Here is a 24,314-nt window from a genome sequence, read left to right as displayed (position 1 = left end):
CACCTCTTGTTCGCATTGACAGCACTTTGAACAGTGGACGTTACATTTCAGATGTGTTACGACCCTTGGCTCTACCCTTCATCCGATCCCTGCAAAACCCTACATTTCAGCAGGATAACGCATGACCGCATGTTGCAGGTCCTGTATGGTCCTTTCTGGATACAGAAAATGTTCTACTGCTGCCCTGGCCAGCACATTCTCCAGATCTTTCACCAATTGAAAACGTCTGGTCAATGGTGGCTAAGCAACTGGCTCGTCACAATACGCCAGTTGCTACTCTTGATGAACTGTGGTATTGTGTTGAAGCTGCATGGGCAGCTGTACCTGTACACGCCATCCAAGCTCTGTTTGACTCAATGTCCAGGCGTATCAAGGCCGGTATTATGGCGAGGGGTGGTCGTTCTGGGTACTGATTTCTCAGGATCTTTGCACCAAAATTGTGTGAAAATGTAATCACATGTCAGCTCTAGTATGATATATTTGTCCAATGAATACCCGTTTATCATCTGCATTTCTTCTTGGTGTAGCAATTTTAATGGCCAGTAGTGTAACTTTGATGTGTTAGGCTAGCTTTTGTGCTATTGGTTGGATGTGTTAGTCAACAAGAGCGGATGTTCTTGAACTGGGAGAACAATAGACATTCATAAATTTAATAAATTTAAAAAATTTAAAAAATAATAGAACATAGACATTCATAAATTTTGCCTAGAACAGCATATGGAAGCATGTGCAACAGAATTAGAATTTCACAAAAAAATCCTTCATAATATTAAGTGTATATCGAGCACCTGCAGGTAACTTTAATCTGTTTGTAAACCACCTTGAAGCTGTACTGGCCCATTTAACAACCAAAAACAAAGAAATAGTGGTTGCTGGTGATTTCAATGTAGATTTCCTTAAAGACTCTCCCAATAAGAACTTATTTGAGTTAGTAACACTATCATTCAACTTAATTCCCACTGTAAAGTTCCCCACTAGGATAGCCACTTGCTCACAAACAGCCATTGATAATATCTTTATAGAAAAGTCCAATGAACAAAATTATATTACAAAACCAATAGTCAATGGCCTCTCAGACCATGTCATGCAGTTCCTTCTGTTAAATGTTAATACTGAACAGGATATAAAATCTGTTAAATCTGAGCTCAAGAGGGTAATCAGTAAGTCAAAAATTGATTATTTTAGGACACTCCTCAGAGACATTCACTGGACTGATGTTTACAGTGCTCATGGCATGAATGAAAAATATAACATTTTTGCTAATAAAGTGCTTACCTTATTCGAACACTGCTTTCCCCCAAAACTTACCAAGGTTAGAGCAAAGTCTACAAAGAAGCCATGGATTACTCGAGGAATAGGGGTATCTTGTAAAACAAAAAGAAAACTGTATCTGTCAATCCGAAACATTTCCATTGTTGATGCTATAGCACATTATAAGAAATACTGCAAAATATTAAAGACTGTAATACGGATGTCAAAGCAAATATATTACAAGGAAAAGATAGTCATATCAGATAACAAAATAAAGACAATATGGGAAATAGTGAAGGAGGAGACCGGTAGAACCAGACATGAAGAGGAACAAATAGCATTAAGAGTAAATGATACATTGGTGACAGATGTGTATAATGTTGCAGAACTTTTTAACAAACATTTTATAACTGTTACTGAATAGATGGGGTTGTCAGGTTCGGTAGATGCTGCTATGGATTACCTTAGACCAGACATTTCAAGTAACTTCCATAATATGAATTTGAACCTCACTACCCCAACAGAAATAATGTCCATCATAAAATCTTTAAAATCAAAAACATCTAGTGGGTATGACGAAATATCAACAAAGTTAATTAAAGAATGTGATTCTGAGCTAAGTAACATATTAAGCTATCTGTGTAACCAGTCGTTTATCAGTGGAATATTTCCTGAATGGCTGAAATATGCTGAAGTTAACCCTCTGTTTAAGAAGGGAGATAAAGAAATAGCATCAAATTTCCGTCCAATTTCACTGTTGCCAGCATTCTCAAATATTTTCGAAAAAGTAATGTACAGTCGTCTTTATAACCATCTTATCTCAAATAACATACTGTCAAAGTCACAGTTTGGATTTCTAAAAGGTTCTGATATTGAGAAGGCTATCTACACTTACAGTGAAAATATGCTTAATTCATTAGACAAAAAATTGCAGGCAACTGGTATATTTTGTGATCTGTCAAAGGCATTTGACTGTGTAAATCTCAATATCCTTTTAAGTAAACTAGAATATTATAGTGTAACAGGAAATGCTGCAAAATGGTTCAAATCTTATATCTCTGGCAGGAAACAAAGGGTGTTATTAGGAAAGAGACATGTATCAAGCTATCAGGCATCATCCAACTGGGAACTAATTACATGTGGGGTCCCACAAGGTTCCATTTTGGGGCCCTTACTTTTTCTTGTGTACATCAATGACCTTTCATCAGTAACATTACCAGATGCCAAGTTTGTTTTGTTTGCCGATGATACAAACATTGCAATAAATAGCAAATCAACTGTAGTCTTAGAAAGATCAGCCAATAAAATATTTGTGGACATTAATCACTGGTTCCTAGCCAATTCTTTGTCACTAAACTTTGAAAAAACACACTACATGCAGTTCAGAACTTTTAAGGGGTGTCCCAAGAGTATATGTCTAACATACAATGACAAGAAGATAGAAGAAGTGGACAGTGTTAAATTCTTGGGATTACAGCTTGATAATAAATTCAACTGGGAGGAGCACACCACAGAACTGCTGAAGCGTCTTAACAAATCTCTGTTTGCAATGCGAATTTTGTCAGACATAGGGGATATAAAAATGAAAAAGCTGGCATACTATGCTTACTTTCATTCCATAATGTCATATGAGATTATTTTTTGGGGTAATTCATCAAGCCAGGCTAAAGTTTTCCGGGCACAAAAACGTGCAGTAAGAATTATATGTGGTGTGAACTCAAGAACATCCTGCAGAAGCCTGTTTAGGGAACTAGGGATACTAACTACTGCTTCCCAATATATTTATTCCTTAATGAAATTTGTCATTAAAAATGTATCACTTTTTCAAACCAACAGCTCAATTCATGGAATCAATACTAGAAATGAGAATAATCTTCACAAGGATTTAAAGTCACTTAGTCTTGTACAAAAAGGTGTGCATTATTCAGGAACACACATTTTCAATAACTTGCCAGCAGCCATAAAAAGCTTAACAACCAATGAAATTGAGTTTAAGAGAAGCCTAAAGGATTTATTGGTGGCCAACTCCTTCTACTCCATTGATGAATTTCTTAGTAAAACCAACTGATTTGTTATAAGTACAACATAACTTCTGCACAATTTCAGTGCAGTAATGTGTTCATTGAAAATTTGTGTGTGTGTGTGTGTGTGTGTGTAAGTGTAAGTATAATCTAACTTCTGCACCATTTCAGTGCAGTAATGTGTTCATTGTAAATAAGTATTACAGTAGTTGTATTACATGTTTATTACCTTATAAATAAATAAAAAAAAATTTATTTTAAATTCAGTGCATTAGTATTTGTAAAATGACTCTTAGTGTTCATTAAAAAATTACGATCATTCCACTTGGGACCTGTGGAATGGTACATTAGCTTATTTGTTTTAGTTGTAAATATTTGTCATGTATTGTTGTTTCTGACATGTTCCACATCCTGGAGGACCTCCTCACTACGGATCAATTGGAATGAAAGTAAATCTAATCTAATCTAATAGCCAGCTGCAGTGTGGCATCCAGAATTTCTGTGTGTGTGTGTGTGTGGGGGGGGGGGAGTCATTGGGATGAGGTTGTGAGGTTGGAGATGGACTTACTGCAGTAGGTTCTAGGAAGAGCCTATGGATTTCCGTATGAATTGGAAGTTATGTTGAACTTATGGGATCTCTATGACAGAACTTGTCTTCTCTCCTTCCCGTGATCCTTGCACTGGAAACAGTTCTTTGCAACTAGTCCCTCCAACCAAAGCCAACCTAATCCTAAATTTGAACCATGTATTTCCCAGTTCATACCACCATCCAGTTGTGACCCTGTCACCTTCCAGGAATTCTGAACTGCCAACTTGGAACACTATCTGTCTCCAGGTCCCTTCATAACAACCCTAACATAACATCAGAAAAAAGGACAGCAATACAGAACCTGAAAGCAGATCCTGACCTAATCATCCTCCCCGCAGACAAAGATTCCACCACTGTCATGATGAGTTGCAGTGACTTCCTGGCAGAAAGCCTCTGCCAACTGTCTGACCCCCCAGTTACAAGGTCTGCCATAGTGATCCCATTTTGGAAGACCATCATAACATCCAGTCTGGACTGAAATCAAAAGGCTCTTCCCAGGACCTTTCCTCAAGTCCATCTCCCTCCTCACTCAAATGTCACACTGCATGCCCACATAATTCTTGAAATCAGTGACATCCTACCCAAGATCCTTTCCTCCCCTCCTAAAATGGTGTTCCATCCCCCATTCAACTTATACAGTGTCCTAGTCCATCCCTATGCCTCTCCCATTCCCAAACCCTTACCACGGGGGTCATATCCCTGTTGAAGATCAAAGTGCTAGACCTGCTGAATCCACACACCCAGCACTTTGTACTCCAGCCCTGTCACAGGCTCATCCTACCCCATCATAGGCCGAGCCACCTGTGAAGGCATCCATGTGATACCAACTCTGCTGCAAAACCTGTACAGCTTTTTATGTTGGTTTGACTACCAACCAGCTGTCCACTAGGATGAAAGGCCATCACCAGACTGTTGCCAAGGACAAAGTTGACCACCTAGTGGGACTCATGCAGCTGAGATAAAGTTCTCAATTTCATTGGTTGCTTCAGAAGTGGGACCTTCTGCATCCTTCCCTCTACCAACTGGTTCTCTGAACTAGGCAGATGGGATTTATCCTTGCAATTTTGACAATGGTAGAACTCATTGCGAGCAACGTTACTCAGAGTCCATTTGAAATGGTAAGTAGAGAGCAACTGACACATTTCTTCAAAAGAGAGACTGGCAGGTTCCTGAAGAGCATCTAGCTAGCTGACACAAAATGTGATAAATACAAGGAGAAATCCATGACAGAAATAAAGCTTAAGCATTTTGGGATCAGCACTCCAGATGCTTGAAAATGTTGCTGAAGGCATTTTTGTTATGCATCATAATCTTCCACGTAATTGTCATACAGAGGAAACAGTGAGGGTTTCATCATTGAGGCTGCCCAATTGTTTAGTGCCACAGAGAGAGCCTGGTGCTGGTCGGTGAGAACAGACAGCATATCAGAAGTAATGCCAACCAAGTTTTATTCTGATTCCACATAATCCGCAGTAACACTGAATGAAGTATAGAACAGCACAAAGTCTTCTATCTATAGAACACATCAATATACAGCCCGTTAGGTGTGCATACAAGGCTGAGGGCCTGTGGTGCACTGGACTTATGTTGGGCTGTTGTGCACACGGCACAGTGCTTGTTGCGCCGTCTGTCCACATTGTGAGGTGACCGCTCTGTACCAGCTGTGGAGGCACATGTATTGCACACTCTTTGATTACACATGCTCATAGTATAGTACTGGAACAAATTTCTTCCCTTTTATCATTCTGTATATTTGTCCATGTTATTGCATTCATTATTCCCATTTCTCAGTTTTCTTGGATTTCATTTTATTTATAATCCCTTCTTTCATTTAAATCTTTGTTTGTGGTACTTTGTCCATAGTGCAATAAAGATTTACATTTTAAATGTTTGTATGGCGATTACCATTAAAAAAAATGTACATCTTGTAACAAAAAGTAGATTTTTGATTACATTGTATAGTCGATATAAGTAGGTCACATCATCAATTGTTTTTTAACTGATAAAACAGCAGTTTCAGATGTTTAAATATTATGATAGATAAATAAAAAGAATTAAATTCGCATGCACAGAGATTCCTGATGGAAAACAAATTGTAGTAAGGAAAAAAAAGAGGGCAGTTGTAAAAGTTAATACTGTAGTTAAGTTGATGTGTCACAGGAATAGAAATAAAATTATTACTTTAAGGCAGTTAAGGGAGTAAACATAATGACCAAAAGTCATTTCTATAAAAATTTCAGAGTTTCTAAAAGGTCTGAATTACAACCTTTTGCATGTGAGGCCTGGAAGCTGCAGCAAACATACTAAAGAGACTGCCTGTATTTATATTTTGCTTATTTGTCTTCTTCTGGAATATTGCTGTGCAGTGTAGGATCCTTAACACATATGACTGATAGAGGACATTAAAAATTTCAAAGAAGGGTGGCTAGTTTTGTACTGTACTGAAGAGATGAGGTGGGAGTCTCAAAGATATGATAAACAAGGTGTGGTAAGACACATTAAAACAGTGTTTTTAACTGTGGCAAAATATGTTCAGAACATTTCAATCACCAACTTTCTTCTCAGAGTGAATAAATATTGTGTTGGCTTCCCACACATAAGGAGAAATGACCATTGTGATACAATTTAGAGCCTGCACAGAAACAGTTCAGTGTTCTTCACAAATGCTGTTTGAGAATGGACCGGCAAAGAAATTGTCTGAAAGTCATTCTATGAACTGTTTGCAGATGTAAAAATTTTCTCACTGAAAGAGGATATTTTACGTTATATTTTACGAACTTAACACTCTCACTCCTGCACAAAAAGCACTATAGATAAAAGCAAGCAAACTTTAATCCACCATATTGTCAAAAGAGTCTGTAATTTAAAAAGAAAACGCCCACACAAAGGAAAAAAGGAAACAGAAAGAAACTTGTGCCCTTACATATCTGGCTGGGTGCACAGTGCAAGGATTGCACACTATGGTGGAGCGGTTGTGTTGAGTGAGGTGGGTAGATGGAGAGGGTGAGGTGTGGTGTAGGGGGAAGGAAGAAGGTGGCTGGCAGCTCTGAAGGAGGCATCCAGTTTGCTATCTAGGAAAGCAGCAGGGAGGGAGGGAGGCATGATAATTACACAGGTTAGATCTCTGATGCTTGACCGTCAGAGTTGGTGGAGAGTGGTGTGGGGACGGGGGGGACATGAATTAGGGGGGGGGGGGGGAGGGTGACAGAATGGATGGAAGGGGAAATGGTGGGTGGAAGACATTGGGGCAGTGAATTATTGGAGATTGAGGCTGGGACGATTGGGTGCATGAAGAATGTGTTGCAAGGGTTATTCCCATCTGCGTAGTTCAGAAAAGCTGGTAATGGAGGGAAGGGTCCAGGTGGTGAAGCAGCCACTGAAATAGGGATTGTTGTGCCGAGGTGCATGTTGCGCCACTGGGTGGTCAACTCTGTTCTTAGCAACAGTTTGGTGGTGGTCAGTCATCGTGGTGGACAGCTTATTGGTAGTCATATTGCCATAAAAAGCTGTGCAATCTGTGCAGCAGAGTTGGTATGTGACCTGGCAGAAGTGCTGGGTGTGTGGACTGGGTGGGTCTTGTATTTTGATCTTTCAGTGGGATATGAATCACTGTGGCAAGGGGTTGGGAGTGAGAGTGGTATAGGGATGGACTGAGACTGGCAAAGGATTCGGTTCAGTTGTTCCACTCGAGGGTGATGGGAGATGAGAGGGGCACTATTTGCTAACTGATTCTTGAGTTGGAGGTGGTGGATGGATTGATGTGTGTGAGGATATAGCACAGAAAATAATTTTGCGGAGTAGATGGGAGGGGGGGGGGGGGGGGAGGAGTAGTGCTTGTCTGGGAAGACACTCAGGAGACCTTCAGCATACTGAGCAAGGGAGTTCTCATCACTGCAGATATGCCATCCACAGATGGAAAGCCTGTATAAGAGGGATTTTTAGTGTGGAAGGAATGGTAGCTGTCAAAATGCAGGTACTGTTGGTGGTCACTTGGTTTACTTAACTGATGATCCAACATAAAAACCGAAGATGAATTTATTGAAATGCGACCTAATAAAACGACAGATCTGTCCTCACCTGATAAAACGACAGATCTGTCCTCATTTCTTCCAGTTGTTTACTGAAAGTTGCTCTAGCAATGGAATCGATATTTGAATGGAAGAGGACGCTGCTTGTTAAAGTAAGCACTGTGTGTGCTTCAGAAATTGTCACACAGTATTGCGGATGTGAGGATGGTGCAAACTTCAAAACTCCTGAAGGTGGAGAATGTACCTATTGTGTGGGTAGCTGTTGAGATAGAATACATTAGTAGGAACCTGCCACACGCCACGTATACTAGGATTTTCTGGATAATGCATGGGCCCCCATTTTGAGCTTGGCTTTCGTACCTATTTACGGGACACCGTGGTTTCTGTTCCTTCAATAAAAAATTCTCCTACCTGGCTTGGCACCGATGTCAACAAGTGGAGCTTTGGGTAGGACAACAACTACATCAGCTCAAAGAACGATACATTTCTGTAAAAGGATACTTTGTGTGTCACAGAATGTTTTACTTATAATAATTTTTTAAGGCGAAGGAATTTAGAAAAAGTTGACAATATTTTGTATTCAAAAAAACTATCTACATATGGTAGTTATGCTTATGCTGAACTCTGTTAAGTACTTGAAGAATCTGCACTTCTTTGGTTGAAATGGCTGCACTGAGGCTGGTCAAATAGATCCAGAAGTCTAGAGTTTGTAGTGACTTCTTTGTCTGTGTGAAATTGCACAGCATACTTAAATCCATGAGGAATGGTGTCTTATGCAGAGATTTGATGAATATAGATGTAAAGGAGCTAAAATAAGTTGTGAAAAGGGAAGTTAAAAAGATTTTGAAGAGAGTGTACAGTTAATTGGAAAAAGACACTTGCACTGATACTGAATTTTCAACTCTCCAGCATTGCTCAAGCATAACGCAGCAGGTTTCATCTACCTTATAGTAAGACCATACATCTCAGATATTTTAACTGTTTTAAATGTCATCACTGTCTTCACACAACTATGGTGTATAATGGATCTTCTTCATGTGAGAAATGTGGCCACCCTATGCATCTTCTTGTTCACCCTCATTACTTTGTGCGAAATGATGTGCCAACTATGCTGTTTGTAGTCCTTTTTAGGTGTTCATTATATACAGTGTGTGTCCAATGCTGATGTACAAATCCAAAACAAAAGTTTCCTTTACTTATAATAACCTTCTTCAATGGCTGTTCTAGTTATGGTTAATCATTGGCCTTATATCAGAACGGGTGGATATACCACACGTAGCTTTTGCTCTAAGAAAGGTTTTATAGGTAACATGTAGGAACAATGGGGGAGAGCTTAGTAAGTTTTGGGACTGAATGTGTTAGCATTGTCAGAAGTAACCACAGCACCATGTGTTACACATGCTGTACTCTGACAGTGTGTTGATTTTTTGACATTTTAGTCAGTCACATGAAAAGGAGATATTGAAAGTTTACTGTTTCCTGTATTTAAAAAATGTCAGTTGAAAACATTAACATACTTTAAGGCAACGTAGCTGTTGATGTTGCTTGTGATTCTACATTATTCTTTTGTAAAGTATTTTAATTTACTGTACCTTTGATGTTTTAGTATTATTTTCTGTTGCTTTTGTTGACTACTTCTTAGTCAGAGTATTTGTTTATTACTGGTTTCTGCTACATAAAATGAGTGAAATCATTAACATTACCTCTACATTCCAAAGGATGTTAAACATAAATTTGTGCAATCCTTAATTTGGTGGAGCCTGTGCTATTGCGTTGAGCAATAAAATCCCTAGGCAGTTAGAACTAAAAGTGTAAAAGTGGATCTGTGTGGGTTTATATCTGCAACATCTGTCTGTCTGACCACATCAGTGCTCCATACACCAAGTTAGGATGATGTGGTTAGAAAACTTATTTGACAGCCATATGCTGTTTCTACCTCTTCAAGTCCTCAGTGTGCATGCAACCCAGTACCTTCCATAACAGATTAAGTTCCTAGCAAATCATCATAGTTACAACATGAGGCCTCTCTTATCTAATATCCAACTATATCTATCTGTAAAATAAAAACATACAGAAATTCCTTCCCCACTGCTGCTGTCTGTCTCTAGAAACAGGTTACCCTGCACTTTGTGTGGAATTCAAAGTCCTGTTGCATTTAAGAAACTACTGAATCACTTACTTTTGTCAGCCTCAAAACTCTTCAATAAAAAAATTAACATATATGACCATTTCTCCCTGTCAAATGGTGAAGCAAATTCTCATATCTTCTTGGAATTGCATTTCTTTCTAATTTCATTTGTCAGCTTCACCTCTTTCTTCATTACTCATGTACCCATGTTATGCCCACATTCATTAGATGTAAGAGACGACCTAATGTTCCTTGTCTTTCCAGGATAAATAACACAGCAAAAAAATATATGTATATAATTTTAAAGTGGCACTTTTATTAGTCTACACAAGTAACATCTCCATTAAAATCCTTAAAATTATTATAATATTACTGCTACATTTATTGCAGCTGCTTGACTACGTTGAGTGCTTTACTGGACCCAACATAAAGGCAATGCACACAATGCTTATAAATAAACCTCCAGACTCAGGGAAGGCTACCTCTGTACACCCTGCACATCAGGTGAGTAAAATGTTACAAAGTTTTCTTGTTACCCCTTCACCCCAGTTCATCCCCGTCCACCCTCCTTGTCCACCTTCCATTTCCTTTATTTCTCATTTCATTTCTGTCTCCAGCCTTACCTCTGTCTCTCTCATCCAAATCTTGTAATAATAAAGTGACTTGTAATTGACACGTCTTACTTCCACAATTGCAGTTTACTAATTCACTGCTTTGTCCTGTCTCTTCTGTGAACTTCAATCTTCTGTTACAGGACCTACATTACTTTCCCTTTAGGCCAGCTGATCGCATAGTGGCAGCATGGACAGCCATGGAGAAGGTGACTACCAGGAATGGCTGTTTGTACGTGCTCCCCGGAACTCACAAGGGCAAACTCCTGCAGCATGACTATCCTGATCTGGAGGTAAATGTCATTACTCCTAAAACAACTTAGTGCAACCAAATTTGCACTTAGAATCATTCCAAATCTTGGGGGGAAATAGTAATGTCATATGGAATAATTTTCTGGGGTGATGCATCTTTAAGAAAGACATGGTTTCTCCAAAAAGTGTTATAAGGGTAATATGTAGTGCACATCCACAGTCATCCTGTAGACATCTGTTTAAGGTGTTGGGCATTCTGACTACTGTTTCGGAGTATATTTATTCCCCTGTGAAGTTTGTTGCAAATAATCTACTGCAGTTCAAAAGGAACAATGCTGTAAGTAATTATAATACCAGAAGAAAAAATTTCATTATTCCACATTAAGGTTGTCTTTAGCACAAAGAGTGTTGTACAATGCTGCAACTAAAATTTTTTCTCTCTTACCCAGTGATATAAAGTGTATGATGGACAGCAAAGTAAAATTTGAAAACAAACTTAGAAAGTTCCTCCTTGACAACTCCTTCTATTCCATAGAAGAATTTCTATTGTTGTGATGTGTAAAAGGTGGTGGGTAGGAATTACTATTAAAAACCCTTTAATAAATGTTCAGCATGTAGCAATAGCTAAAAGTTAGTTTGTGGTGTGTACATAAAATCACTCATTCCACATCATCACAGTTAATTGTGCAAATGATACATGAAACTAATTAACTAACGACAGTCAGTAAGGGCAACTTTTTGCCAGTCAGCGTATCTTTGTACCAAATACCACTTTTGTTTCAAATGGGTGCTGCTCCACCTATTTGCATTATTTTAAACTAAAAGTAGTAGTCTTATTACCTCTCTGATTTCTAGTTAATATTTCAGTTCACTTCCTAACTTCCTACAATTTCGTAGGCTTGTGATTATCCTTTAATTATGTTGTCTATGAAAGGAGCTTCTGGCAACAGTGATTTAACTGGAACAGTGCCAGGTCGATATCAATATCCTGATATTTCAAAGTAAACCTGCAGTACTGTATTAACACCGTTTGTTTTAACTTCTTATTAACATCTGATGTCCTTCTGGCATGATCTAAATTTACCAAGAGCATTAGATATAGGAAAACTTCTTTGTTTTTTAAGACCAATCTAAAGTTACCCTGAATGATAGTGTAACTTTGTACCAGCATTAACACTGAAATTTTACTCTAATAGGCCCTAGTTAGTATACATTTTCACTTTTCCAAGCATTTAGTAACTGAGATGTAAAATGTTAAATGTCTGTTGTGATGTGTAATTTATTTTGTGTCCAGTTTGTTCAAAAAATGGAAATAGGTGATACACAGGTACCCTAATTGACTAACTAATTCACTAATAAAAATACTGGTTGTGGTCATTGTGCAGTACAAACTTCATTATTTTAAAAGGAGTTTTTTTATAACCACACAAGATCACTGCTATTAGGTCAACGAAGTATCACGTGACAAGAAAACTGCAGTACTGGTATGTGACATTGGTCTGAAACTAGTATAACTCTATAAACATTCATGCTAGTGTCAAACTAGCAGAACTGACTAAGTTTTGCAACTATAACATTCCTAGTAGGGTACACTACATTATTGCCAGTAGGCAATTCTGTGATCTGAAATTTTTCTCTGTTGCAAAGTACATGCGCACATGCAGCTGTTTGCATTATCAATACACACAAAAAAGTAGGCTGATAAGTTTTTAACCAGCCTGCTTATAAAATTCTGACTTTTTACCAATAGCTCCTACAACTTGAAAACTAGTTTCAGCAACTTCATGTATAATGAAATAAAAGTGTAGGAGGCAGAAAGAATCGAGTCGGGTGCTACAGTGATGAAACCTTAGACTCCTACTATGATTTTCTGTTTTTCCACTAAATCCTTTGAGACAAATGTAGGGAGGGTGACATCTATGAAAATGATAGGGATGATTTCTTTGCCTATATTAATTCAGGTGTGTCATTACTGGACACCAAGTCTCCCCTGACCTGGGAATCTGGGTAACTTCTCCAAACTGTACCCCTTTTCCTAAACCTGTCCAGTCCTTTTCCTTCACCTCTCTTCCTTCCCCTTCAATTCTCCTGCCAGTAAAAGGACCCACTGGCTCCAAAAGCTTGCATAAGTTAAACCTAACCTTTTGTGTCTGTATTTTCTCCTGCCACTACTTGGTGAGTAGATTTTTCTTATCTGTGCATCTTATGTGTTTTATTTCTTTTGTCACTATGATCTTTGGTGTACTTGTGACTCTGATTTTTGGGCGCGTAAGCGATTATTAGTTAGTTAGTTGTTAACTTGTTAGAGAGTCGGACCTTGAGAAGGTCAAGTCTTGGACGTCATGTTGGAAAGACACATATTGTAGTTGGCTTATAAAATGTGAAAAAGATGTTTTCAAGTATGTTTTGTATTGTGAAGTGATGTTTGTGTGTCACGTGATATTGCAATAAAAGCAATTAAAAGCAAGTGTAACTTAAATTCGGAGTGCTGATTATTTTTTTTTTACATCACTGTTGCGCTAACTTTGAAAGGTTTAATCTCCAAAAATGGTTTGAGAAGCGCATCTACAAAACCTTTGAATATAGCAGAATAAAACCTAGGCCTCTTTGCATCCGAGCTTGGAATCATAACCACCTAGATTTTCAACGATTGAGCCATTATTTTACGATGAGACCAGTGTGGGAAACAAAACGATGAGTGCCTAGTTTTTTCATTATTACATGAAATGACTATTAACTGTGCTCTAATGACACCTGCCACGTAGTATGACTGTTGTTGCCCGATAATGCAGTATTTAGCAGCGTGAGCAACACTACAATCGTTATTAAAATTTTGACCTTTGTTGTGGTAGGGTTGTTAGAAACCTCAGAAATTATGACATTTAGAAAAAAGTCATATGTTTGTGGCAAAAAAGATTATAAATTCCATAGCTGCTTGTTTCACGTGCAATAATTTATGCTGTGATGTTAGATTCCAAGACAGTTCAACAACATAACCACAACCCCAGAAGTCATGACTTTTTGGAAGAAACAGCCAAATATTTGTGACAACCAAGATTATAAGATTGAACAATTCTCATTGGTTACCTTGAAGATGAAATGGGAGATGTCATAGTGCATGAAGGATTCGACAGAGCACTGAAAGACCTAAGTCAAAAAAAGGCCCTGGGAATAGACAACATTCCATTAGAGCTACTGATAGCCTTGGGAGAGCCAGCCATCGCAAAACTCTACCATCTGGTGAGCAAACTGTAAGAGACAGGCAAAATACCCTCGGAATTGAAGGAGAATGTAAAATTCCAATTCCAAAGAAAGCAAGTGTTGACAGCTGTGAAATTACTGAACTATTAGTTTAATAAGTCACGACTGCAAAATACTAATACAAATTCTTTACAGACGAATGGAAAAACTGGTAGTAGCCTACCTCAGGAAGGATCAGTTTGGATTCCGTAGAAGTGTTGGAACACATGAGACAATACTGACCCTATGACTCAAGTTAGAAGATACATTAAGGAAAGGCATATCTACGTTTCTAGCATTGGTAGACTTGTACAATTTGTACAGAAACCAGATGGCAGTTATAAGAGTCGAGGGACATTAAAGGGAAGCAGTGGTTGGGAAGGGAGTGAGACAGGGTTGTAGCCTATCCCCGATGTTATTCAATCTGTATATTGAGCAAACAGTAAAGGAAACAAAAGGAAAAATTTGGAGTAGGAATTAAAATCCCTGGAGAAGAAATAAAAACTTTGAGGTTTGCCGATGACATTGTAATTCTGTCAGAGACAGCAAAGAACCTGGAAGAGCAGTTGAACAGAATGGACAGTGTCTTGAAAGGAGGATATGAGATGAACATCAACAAAAGAAAAATGAGGATAATGGAATGTCGTCAAATTAAATCAGATGATGCTAAGGGAATTAGATTCCACATATGGAAATGAAGCATGGACGATAATAGATTTGACAAGAAGAGAATAGAAGCTTTTGAAATGTGGCGCTACAGAAGAATGTTGAAGATTAGGTGGGTAGATCATTGTAACTAATGAGGAGGTAATGAATAGAATTGGGGAGAAAAGGAATTTGTGAAACATCTTACTAGAAGAAGGGATCAGTTGGTAGGACTTGTTCTGAGGCCTCAAGGGATCACCAATTTTATATTGGAGGGCAGCTTGGAGGGTAAAAACCATAGAGGGAGACAAAGAGATGAATACACTAAGCAGATTCAGAAAGATGTAGGTTGCAGTAGGTACTGGGAGATGAAGCAGCTTGCACAAGATAGAGTAGCATGGAGAGCTGCATCAAACCAGTCTCAGGACAGAAGACAACAACCACCACCTTTTACTATCACCTTACTGGCTGCAGACTATGATAACGAATTGCTAACAGCAGCATGCAGTGGAAGCGCCACTGTAACCCGTAAGTACACTTCAGCTGGTTGTCAGACAAAGGGGCTCTAAAGAGAGTGAACTCTCGTTCTTGTAACAGCTTTGCTTAAATAAATGGTGGGTTTCAAAATTTTTTGGTGTGGACTACATTAATTAACAACCTATCAATGATTTTATCTTTATGTTGATAGAAGGATGGAGAAAGAGAGTTATTCTGAAAATAAAGAAAATATTCCTTGAAGCAGTCACTGTATATTAACAGTCTTTATGCAAAATGTTTATTGGTGGCAACAGAATCATTTGCAATGAGCTGTAAATGTTGGTTCTTTATATTGTCAATGGTGCTTCACTTGAAAAAAGTTGCCTTCCTTCCAGAGATTCCCATTTGAGTTTACAAAGCACCTCCACAACACTCGTGTGTTGACAGCACCTACTGGTAACAAATCCGGCAGCATGCCTTTGAACTGTTTCTGTGTATTCCTTTAATCCGACCTAGTGAGGATCCCAAACACGTGGGCAGTACTCAAGATTGGGTCACACTAGTGTTTTATATGTGATCTCCTTTACAGATGCACTACACTTTCCTAAAATTCTCCCAGTGAACACAAGTCTACCATTTGCCTTCCCTACTACCATTCTTATGTGTTCATTCTATTTCATTTTGCTTTGTAATGTTACATCTAGATATTTAATAACACAACTTTATCGAGCAGCGTACCACCAATACAGTTGTTGAACGTGTCGGGATTGTTTTTCCTACTCATCTGCATTAACTTACATTTTTCTACATGTAGAGTAAGGTGCCATTCATCACATTAAATAGAAATTGTGTCAAAATCGTGCCGTATCCTCCTACCATCACATAATGTCGATACTTTCCCGTGCACCATAGCATCAACAACAACCAGCCACAGATTGTTGCTCACCCTATCTGTCAGATCATTAATGTGTGTAGAGAACAAGAGCCTGTCACACTTCCCTGGGGCAGTCCCGACTATTCCCTTGTTTCTGAAGAATGAAACTTATATTACAGTGAGTTTGTAGAAGATTTTACTTTATGATTTGTATTCTGTATTTATCCTTCCTAAAAACATTAAAATAAATTAATACGGTAATGGAAAGTCCTGGTAGACAGTATATAATTTAGGAGTTAATGCTAACAACTTGCCACTCCACTTTGCCCCACCCTGCACCCGCAGCCTCTGTTCAGTCACCCCGCCCAGCCCAGTCCCCATGTCACCATCATTAAGTGTCGCTGCCCATGATGCTCTCCTGCCCCCCTGCACCTGCTGCCTCCCCCTGAGCCATCAGCATCAACCCCCCCCCCTCTCCTTCCCCCCAATCAGCCTTCCCTCCCACATCCCACCTCCTCCCCTTATGCCAGTCCACTTGACACAGTCTCTATCCCACTTGAGCTACAGAACTGCAGTCACAGCATAATGTAGGTGGTTGGCACTGTGTAGCTCTACAGATTTGTGTGTACCTGTACTCTACCTTGAGAAGATTTGTCTGAAAAGTTTCCGATCTTGTTTGTGTGCTGTTGACAAAACACCTCCGTTATTTGGTGATTTATCACTGTCACTCCTAAATTATTTATGTATGTAAGTTAAGTTTCTTGTTACTGTACAGGCAGATTTCATCCCTTTTCTGTCCATCATAAGTTTGGGATGAATAAGTAACTGAGTAACTGAGCAACTCTGGGTAATCAGCTATGTGTACAAAGGGAAACGTAGACAGCTGGGTTCATTAACTCTTAGTGTACTGGTTGGGGCAGTCATTGACTTCAACAGAGTTTTGTCCTTTTGTCTTCTGTAGCACTCTGTACTCAGCAAGTGTCAACTAATGCGATGACACTTTCCACCAAAAAGAAGTTGGCTGTCCATTTGACTATCTTAGATTTGAATGTTAATTGTATATAATACATAATACTAATTTCTATTTTTTATATTTATTCCATTTTTATTTCTATATTTTAAATGTTGTTTAAAACTGTAGTCTTGATCCAATCACCCAGTCATGACCGGTGACTGATAAAGCTTTCATTATCTCAATACACAAAAGGCAGTGTCCTGCCTGACTGATTCAACATTGCCCAGCCCAAACCACTAAGGATAGAGACTTGAAATTTGGAGTAAGTGTGGATTTTATACTGTAAGCATCGTTTAGGAAGCTATTTTTTGTAAATCCAACCCTAAGGGGGTGAAATAGGGGATGAAGTGTTTTCTTGAAAATTGTCACTATTAGGGCAACTTTGAAGCTAGATCTACGAAAATTCGTATTTGGTTTCTTGGTCAGAAATAAAGAAATATGTCTTTCAGCACTTTTGGATATTTAACCGTATGGGGCGAAATAGTGGGTGAAAATGTTTTTTAAAACTATATTTGACTTCTCAGTTACAAATAAAAAATAAATTGTTTCAATGTTTTTGGAAATAGAACCCAAGGAGGTAAAATAGGCAACAAGATTTTTTATGAAAATATTGTATTATGCAAGCATTTTTAAAGATCTGTGAAAATTTAAATTTGACTTCTCAGTTAAAAATAAAGAAATACGTGTTCCCTTGTTTTTGAAAATTCAGCCCATAAGTGGATGAAATAGGGGGTGGAACATTTTATGAAAATATTTCATTGCAAAAGCATTTTCAAAGCTAAATCTTTGAAAATTAGGTTCATGGTTTGAGGTGGAAAATACACGTTTCACTTATTTTGGAAAATCAACCCCGAAGGAGATGAAATAGTCAGAATGATTCACTGACTCATCGCCACGCAGCCTAAATTGCTAAGTGTAGAAACTTGAAGTTTGGAGAGGATTTGTATCTTATACTGGAGGCATAATTTAAGAAGGGATTGTCCGAAATTGTGAAATAGGGCATGAGAGACTTTTTGAAAGTATGTCACTATTAAAGGAATTTTGAAGCTAGAACTATGAAAACTGGTATTTGGTAACTCAGCCAGAAAATAAAAAAAATACATGTTTCAGCTTTTTTGGAAATTCAACCACTAAGGGGCTAAAGTAGTGGCTGAAAGTTTGTTTGAAAATAAACAATTACCAAGGAATTAATAAAGGATTTTTAAGGTAACACCTATGGCAACTGGTATTTGACTTCTCAGTAAGAAATAAAAAAAATATGTGTTTCAGTGTTTCTGAAAATTCAGCCCCTAAGGGTAGGCAATAGGGGATAAAAATTTTTAAAAAATTTTAAAGCTAAATTTAAGGAAATTGGTGTTTCACTTCTCAGTCAGATATAAACAAATATTTGTTAGGGGATGAAAGTTGCTACATTGAAATATCTCCACAAGAACAGAAAAGCAGTAATTAACAAAAACTTTGGACTCCTATATTCAGGAAAGACAATGCTTATATGGCGTTAATTAGCATGAAAAGCTTCGAAGGTGTTGCAGTTTGTGAATAACATAAAAATTTGATTAAATAATAATAATAATAATAAAAAACCTGCAGGTCATACAGTTTACGGAAGTGAAGCAGCAGGTGCTAAGCTAGTCAAGTAACAAAGATCTCATACTGTCACTCAAATATTTTCATTCTATATTGATCATGTTGCAGTGAAGTTAGATTTTGCTCACTTAAAGATGTTCTTCATTTCATCCTTTTTACTTTTCAGTTTGAGATTCTAAAATGGAGATTTAGTACATGCAGTAAATTAATGATTTTAAAAAAGTTATATTGCCTTTCTCCTTTCAGAATGGTGTCAACAAAGCTTTTCATGGAATCAAGGGGTACGATAACCACCCAAAGATTTTTGTTGAGATGGAAAAAGGTGATACGGTATTTTTCCATCCACTGTTGATTCACGGATCTGGTATTAATGTTACACAGGTTAGTAAAGTACTTGAAGTACCTACCTGAATATTTCTGCCTTCTATATGTGAACATGACTTTGATTCCACTACATAATACACAAAGTTACTTATTTCAAATTGTAGCCAAAAGTTGCTATGGAAATGTAGATTTTTAAGACTACAATAAATTATTCTATTTCATATTTAAAATGTAACTCATCCATTGAAATGAACTAATATATGTCTGTTCATTGGTTAATTCATTCAAATTTTGTGCTTTTAAATCTCTCTGGGAGAACCTCCAGAGATAGACAAGAAGTCAGCTGTTTCATTTCTGGGAAGGAGCAGCTATTAAAAAGCCTTTTCTGTGATACAGTAACAGTTACAATGAACGTTAATGTTATTAATCATTAAGCTAGTGAATGTCACTGTGCCCTAAGCTAGTGTTGAAAATTTAAATAAAATGTTTAAGATTACAAACTTGTATCAAATCACTCTCAGACAGTAACTAGTGAACAAATTTTATAATTATTTTAGGATTTGTTATGAATAAACCTGTAATGTACCCAATATATACTTCCTTCTCATCCTGTCCGGTAAAGTCTCCCCTGACCAGCAGTTCTGGGTGACTTTCTCAAAATCTACCACTTTTTGTAGACCTCTCCAGTCCTTTTCCTTCACCCCTCTTCCTTCCCCTTCAACCCTTCTGCCCGAAGAAGCTTGGTTAGTTAAAACCTTCTGTTATTTGAGTGTTCTGCCACCATTTGGTGATTAGATCTTTTATCTATGCAATTAAATTATTTTGTCAAAAATTGACTTTTTTGTTGTCGTAATATATACTTATGCTACATTAGTCCCATTTTCCAGCAAATGTGCCTCTATTAAGAAGCACTTTAGTGGCATTTTGGTAGACAATCTGATCAGTTGTGCATTTGTGTGCCAGCCTGGCAGCAGTCAGGTGTTCCAGTGAGGAGATTCCTTGGGCAATACTGCAGTTACATTGTAGCAGCAATCTCTGACTCAGTCGGCTTTTGGCTTGTGTCATGTACACAGGCATTTTTTATGCCTCAGTGTCAGTTAATAAAGTGTAGATATTTGATATTTACAATCTCCTTCATTCCATTTGGAGTATTCCTATCTTTATCTACACTACAAGTGTATTGGGAACACACTTTCAGTGAACTGAACATTTCAAAACATTGGCGTACCTTGTCAGTGTCCTCTGATAAGGTTTTTTTTGTCACCCATGGGAGCTATCTTCTGTCAATTTTCTTTGCAAGTGAGTAGTTCTTTAGTGCCAAAAGTCATTATTAAATTATTTGAGTTTCATAGTTATTATGGGTCTTGCATTACATTTCTGTGTAAGTGTGAAGTAGGATAGTGTTTGTACATTAATTATACAATTTCACTGACACAGTTACACAGTTGTAATTCAAAAGATAAGTATATTGTTGCTATCAGAATTTCTTGGACCACTTTATCTTACAGCCTGCTGCGAGTGGGAATTTACCATAATGAAAATCAGCTCAGGTGTCTGTGAGTAATTGTCTGACTCATTTAACTCAGGCTGTAGTAATTACAAAAATTTAAATGTTTTGTCTGCCAAATGCAGAGTAATGGCTTTTCTTCTAATTTACTATGTTTAATTTATGCTGGCATAAGCCTAAATAGTATTAAAAATGCAATGGCAGTTTCTTGCTAATACAGTGTACGAGTTAAGTTTCTATGCATTGTATTTCCTTTGATTCATTTAGCACCCCTGGAGGAACATCTCCTTGATACGTTATTTGGAAAACAACGAATAAATGAATGTGTGGATGAAAGTGTGAAAATATTTTTCATCACAAGTTTTTTGACTCTGGTGTTGCAATTTTCTAGTATTGTTTTACTGTTCTTGAGATTTTGTCTGAGTACACTTTGGTAAAGTGTAGTCTTTTTTTCCCAGGGTTTTCGAAAAGCAATTTCTTGCCATTATGCTGCATCGGACTGCCACTACATAGATGTGCGAGGAACAACACAAGAAAACATAGCTCAGGAAGTACTTGAAATCACAAAACGCAGAGGTGTGGAACTCAGCTACCAGGTATGTTATACAAAAATACAAGAACAAAACTAGTTTGGTTACAAGTTTAGAAACAGAGCCCACAGACAACACTCCTACAAGGTGAACCCCCTCTGATCAGTTCTCCCCTTATCACACAGTACCCCTCAGGACTTTAGGAACTTGGCCATATTCTTTGCCAGATCTTCAAGTACTTTTTATCAAATCCTGAGATAAGGAATATCCTACCCAAAATCATATCCTTAGCCTCCAGAGTAGTATTTTGATGCCTACCCAGCCTATCCAACATCTCAGTCCAACTCAATACCGCCCCTACACCCAATTCTGCACTTCACAGATCATCCCAAAAGAGACAAGACAGGTGCATGACTTCTCCCAAACACCCACCCATCCGCTCACCTCCTCTTGGTGAAATTCAACCACAGGCATATCATATCCAGCCCAACAAAAGGCTACATGTGAGTGCAGTCACTTAACATGCCATCTGTACTGCATTTTATGGAAAGAGGTATCATTTTGAACTGGATGTGGCAGATATTAATGTTTTATGCCAAGACAGAAGTAAATAGCCTCCTTAGCTTCTTAAGTGTCCCAGAGTTTTTAAATTGGTCTAACTTTAGAAAGGAAAACACTCCAAATGTGATTTTTAGAGCCTTGATTTGTAATATTTGAGATATACTATACAATTTTAAGATTGTGTAAACAAATTAGTTAACACAGGGAGAATCACTTCACCTGCTCATGCTTTCAGAACCCACCTACCAGGAATTTTGGCACATAGCATGTACATTTCTATAGAATTCTGAATGCAGTGGAGCAGATGAGATAGTACAAGTAATAAAGTTTGTCATCTGCTCCAGCTTTTGTAGTGTTCAACTGTTCCAACAAATGGACGCAGCTGAAAAAAATGCTACAACAGCTTGGAAAGGAACTGGTATTTTGCACGGTACTGGGGCACATCAGAATACAAGTAAAGCTGATAGATCAGTCAAGGAGGCTTGTAGGAGTGGCAGGAATGAGAGATTTCTTTACACTAGCTGCTGAGACAGATGGTCATGTCAGTGGGAGAGTGGCTGGAACTGAAGGATAAGAAACTGTGGACTGTGAGGCCGAATATTCTGTCATGTTTCTCCTGCCAAACATAGCTGAACCGAAGTCTCACTGACCTCTCCCAAATTGGACATAACCCCTTGAAACATGGCAGTTTGGCTGGTGGAAGGCCCCACCTGATTTAGTGCCTGTGGCGTACACATTTCGGTGTGCCTTCTTTTAATGGAATTCATTTCGGATTCTGACATCTTCATCTACATACATACTCTGCAAACCACCGTACAGCCTGCATTACAGAGGGTACACATACCAATACTAATCATTCCCTTTCCTGTTCCACTTGCAAATAGAAAGAGGGAAAAACAACTGCCTAAAGCCTGTGTATGAGCCCTAATTTCTCATTGCTTATCTTCCTGGTCCTTACACGAAATATATATTGGCTGCAGTGGAATCATTCTGCAATTTGCCTCAAACGCCGGTTCTCTAAATTTGTGTCTTGCTCTCCTGGGATTCCCATTTGAGTTCACAGAGCATCTCTGTTATACTAGTGTGCCAATATAGTCTACCGCCAATGAATCTAGCAATACACTTCTGAATTGCTTCAATGCCCTCCTTCAATCCACCCTGGTGGGGAGCCCAAACACTAGAACAGAACTCAAGAATGGGTTGCACTAGAATTCTGTGTGCTGTCTCATTTATGGAAGTGCTACACTTTCCCAAAATTCTCCCAATAAAACAAAGTCGAACATTCGCCTTCCCTATTACAGACCTGACATGTTCATTTTATTTCATATCGCATTGATGCGCAGTTATGTACCCTCTACATAAGAAAGAGAATAAGACCTATGTCATCAATTAGGGATTGATACCTTTACAGAGGATGGGGTAAGATAGATACTTCCTCCAGGAAAATTAAAGAGACCTGTGGAGAAAAGAGAACCACTTGGACGAATATCAAGAGCTCAGATGGATACCCAGTTCTAAGCAAAGAAGGGAAAGCAGAAAGATGGAAGGGGTATATAGAGGGTCTATACAATGGCGATGTTCTTGAGGACAATATTATGGAAATGGAAGAGGATGTAGATGAAGATGAAATGGGAGATGTGATACTGCGTGAAGAGTTTGACAGAGCACTGGAAGACTTAAGTTGAAACAAGGCCCCAGAGTAGACAACATTCCATTAGAACTACTGACAGCCTTGGGAGAGCCAGCCCTGACAAAACTCTACCATCTAGTGAGCAAGATGTATGAGACAGGCGAAATACCATCAGATTTCAAGAAGAATATAATAATTTCAATCCCAAAGGAAGCAGGTGTTGACAGATGTGAAAATTACCAAACTATCAGTTTAATAAGCCATGGCTGCAAAATACTAACACGAATTCTTTACAGACGAATGAAAAAACTGGTAGAAGCCGACCTCAGCGAAGATCAGTTTGGATTCCGCAGAAATGTTGGAACACTCACCTTACAACTTATCTTAGAAGAAAGATTAAGAAAAGGCAAACCTACGTTTCTAGCATTTGTAGACTTAGAGAAAGCTTTTGACAATGTTGACTGGAATATTCTGTTTCATATTCTGAAGGTGGCCTGGGTAAAATACAGGGAGCAAAAGGCTATTTACAATTGGTACAGATACCAGATGGCAGTTATGAGAGTCAAGGGGCATGAAAGGGAAGCAGTAGTGGGGAAGGGAGTGAGACAGGGTTGTAGCCTATCCCCGATGTTATTCAATCTCTATGTTGAGCAAGCAGTAAAGGAAACAAAAGTAAAAATTCGGAGTAGGTATTAAAATCCATGGAGAAGAAATAAAAACTTTGAGGTTTGCCGATGACAAAGTAATTCTGTCAGAGACAGCAAAGGACCTGGAGGAGCAGCTGAACGGAATGGACAGTGTCTTGAAAGGAGGATATAAGATGAACATCAACAAAAGCAAAACGAGGATAATGGAATGTGGTCGAATTAAGTCGGGTGATGCTGAGGGAATTAGATTAGGAAATGAGACACTTAAAGTAGTAAATGAGTTTTGCTATTTGGGGAGCAAAATAACTGATGATGGTCGAAGTAGAGAAGATATAAAATGTAGACTGGCAATGGCAAGGAAAGCGTTTCTGAATAAGAGAAATTTGTTAACATGGAG

The 24,314-nt window shown here is 38.2% G+C and overlaps 1 protein-coding gene across 2 annotated transcripts in view; it reads left to right on the top strand.

Moving 5' to 3' along the window:
- Window positions 1-24,314, top strand: part of LOC126092853 (phytanoyl-CoA dioxygenase, peroxisomal-like) — an 85,035-nt gene that overhangs the window by 49,838 nt on the left and 10,883 nt on the right. For both annotated transcript variants that reach the window (XM_049908593.1, XM_049908586.1), the window contains exons 5-8: window positions 10,408-10,521; window positions 10,772-10,921; window positions 18,965-19,099; window positions 21,008-21,145. In XM_049908593.1, coding sequence (XP_049764550.1) covers window positions 10,408-10,521; window positions 10,772-10,921; window positions 18,965-19,099; window positions 21,008-21,145 — 537 coding nt within the window. The remainder of the gene's footprint in view (window positions 1-10,407; window positions 10,522-10,771; window positions 10,922-18,964; window positions 19,100-21,007; window positions 21,146-24,314) is intronic.

Source organism: Schistocerca cancellata, chromosome 1, assembly GCF_023864275.1.
Source record: "Schistocerca cancellata isolate TAMUIC-IGC-003103 chromosome 1, iqSchCanc2.1, whole genome shotgun sequence".
NCBI lineage: Eukaryota > Metazoa > Arthropoda > Insecta > Orthoptera > Acrididae > Schistocerca > Schistocerca cancellata.
The sequence above is the reverse complement of the archived record's forward strand: the minus strand, read 5'-3'. Positions and strand labels throughout refer to the sequence as shown.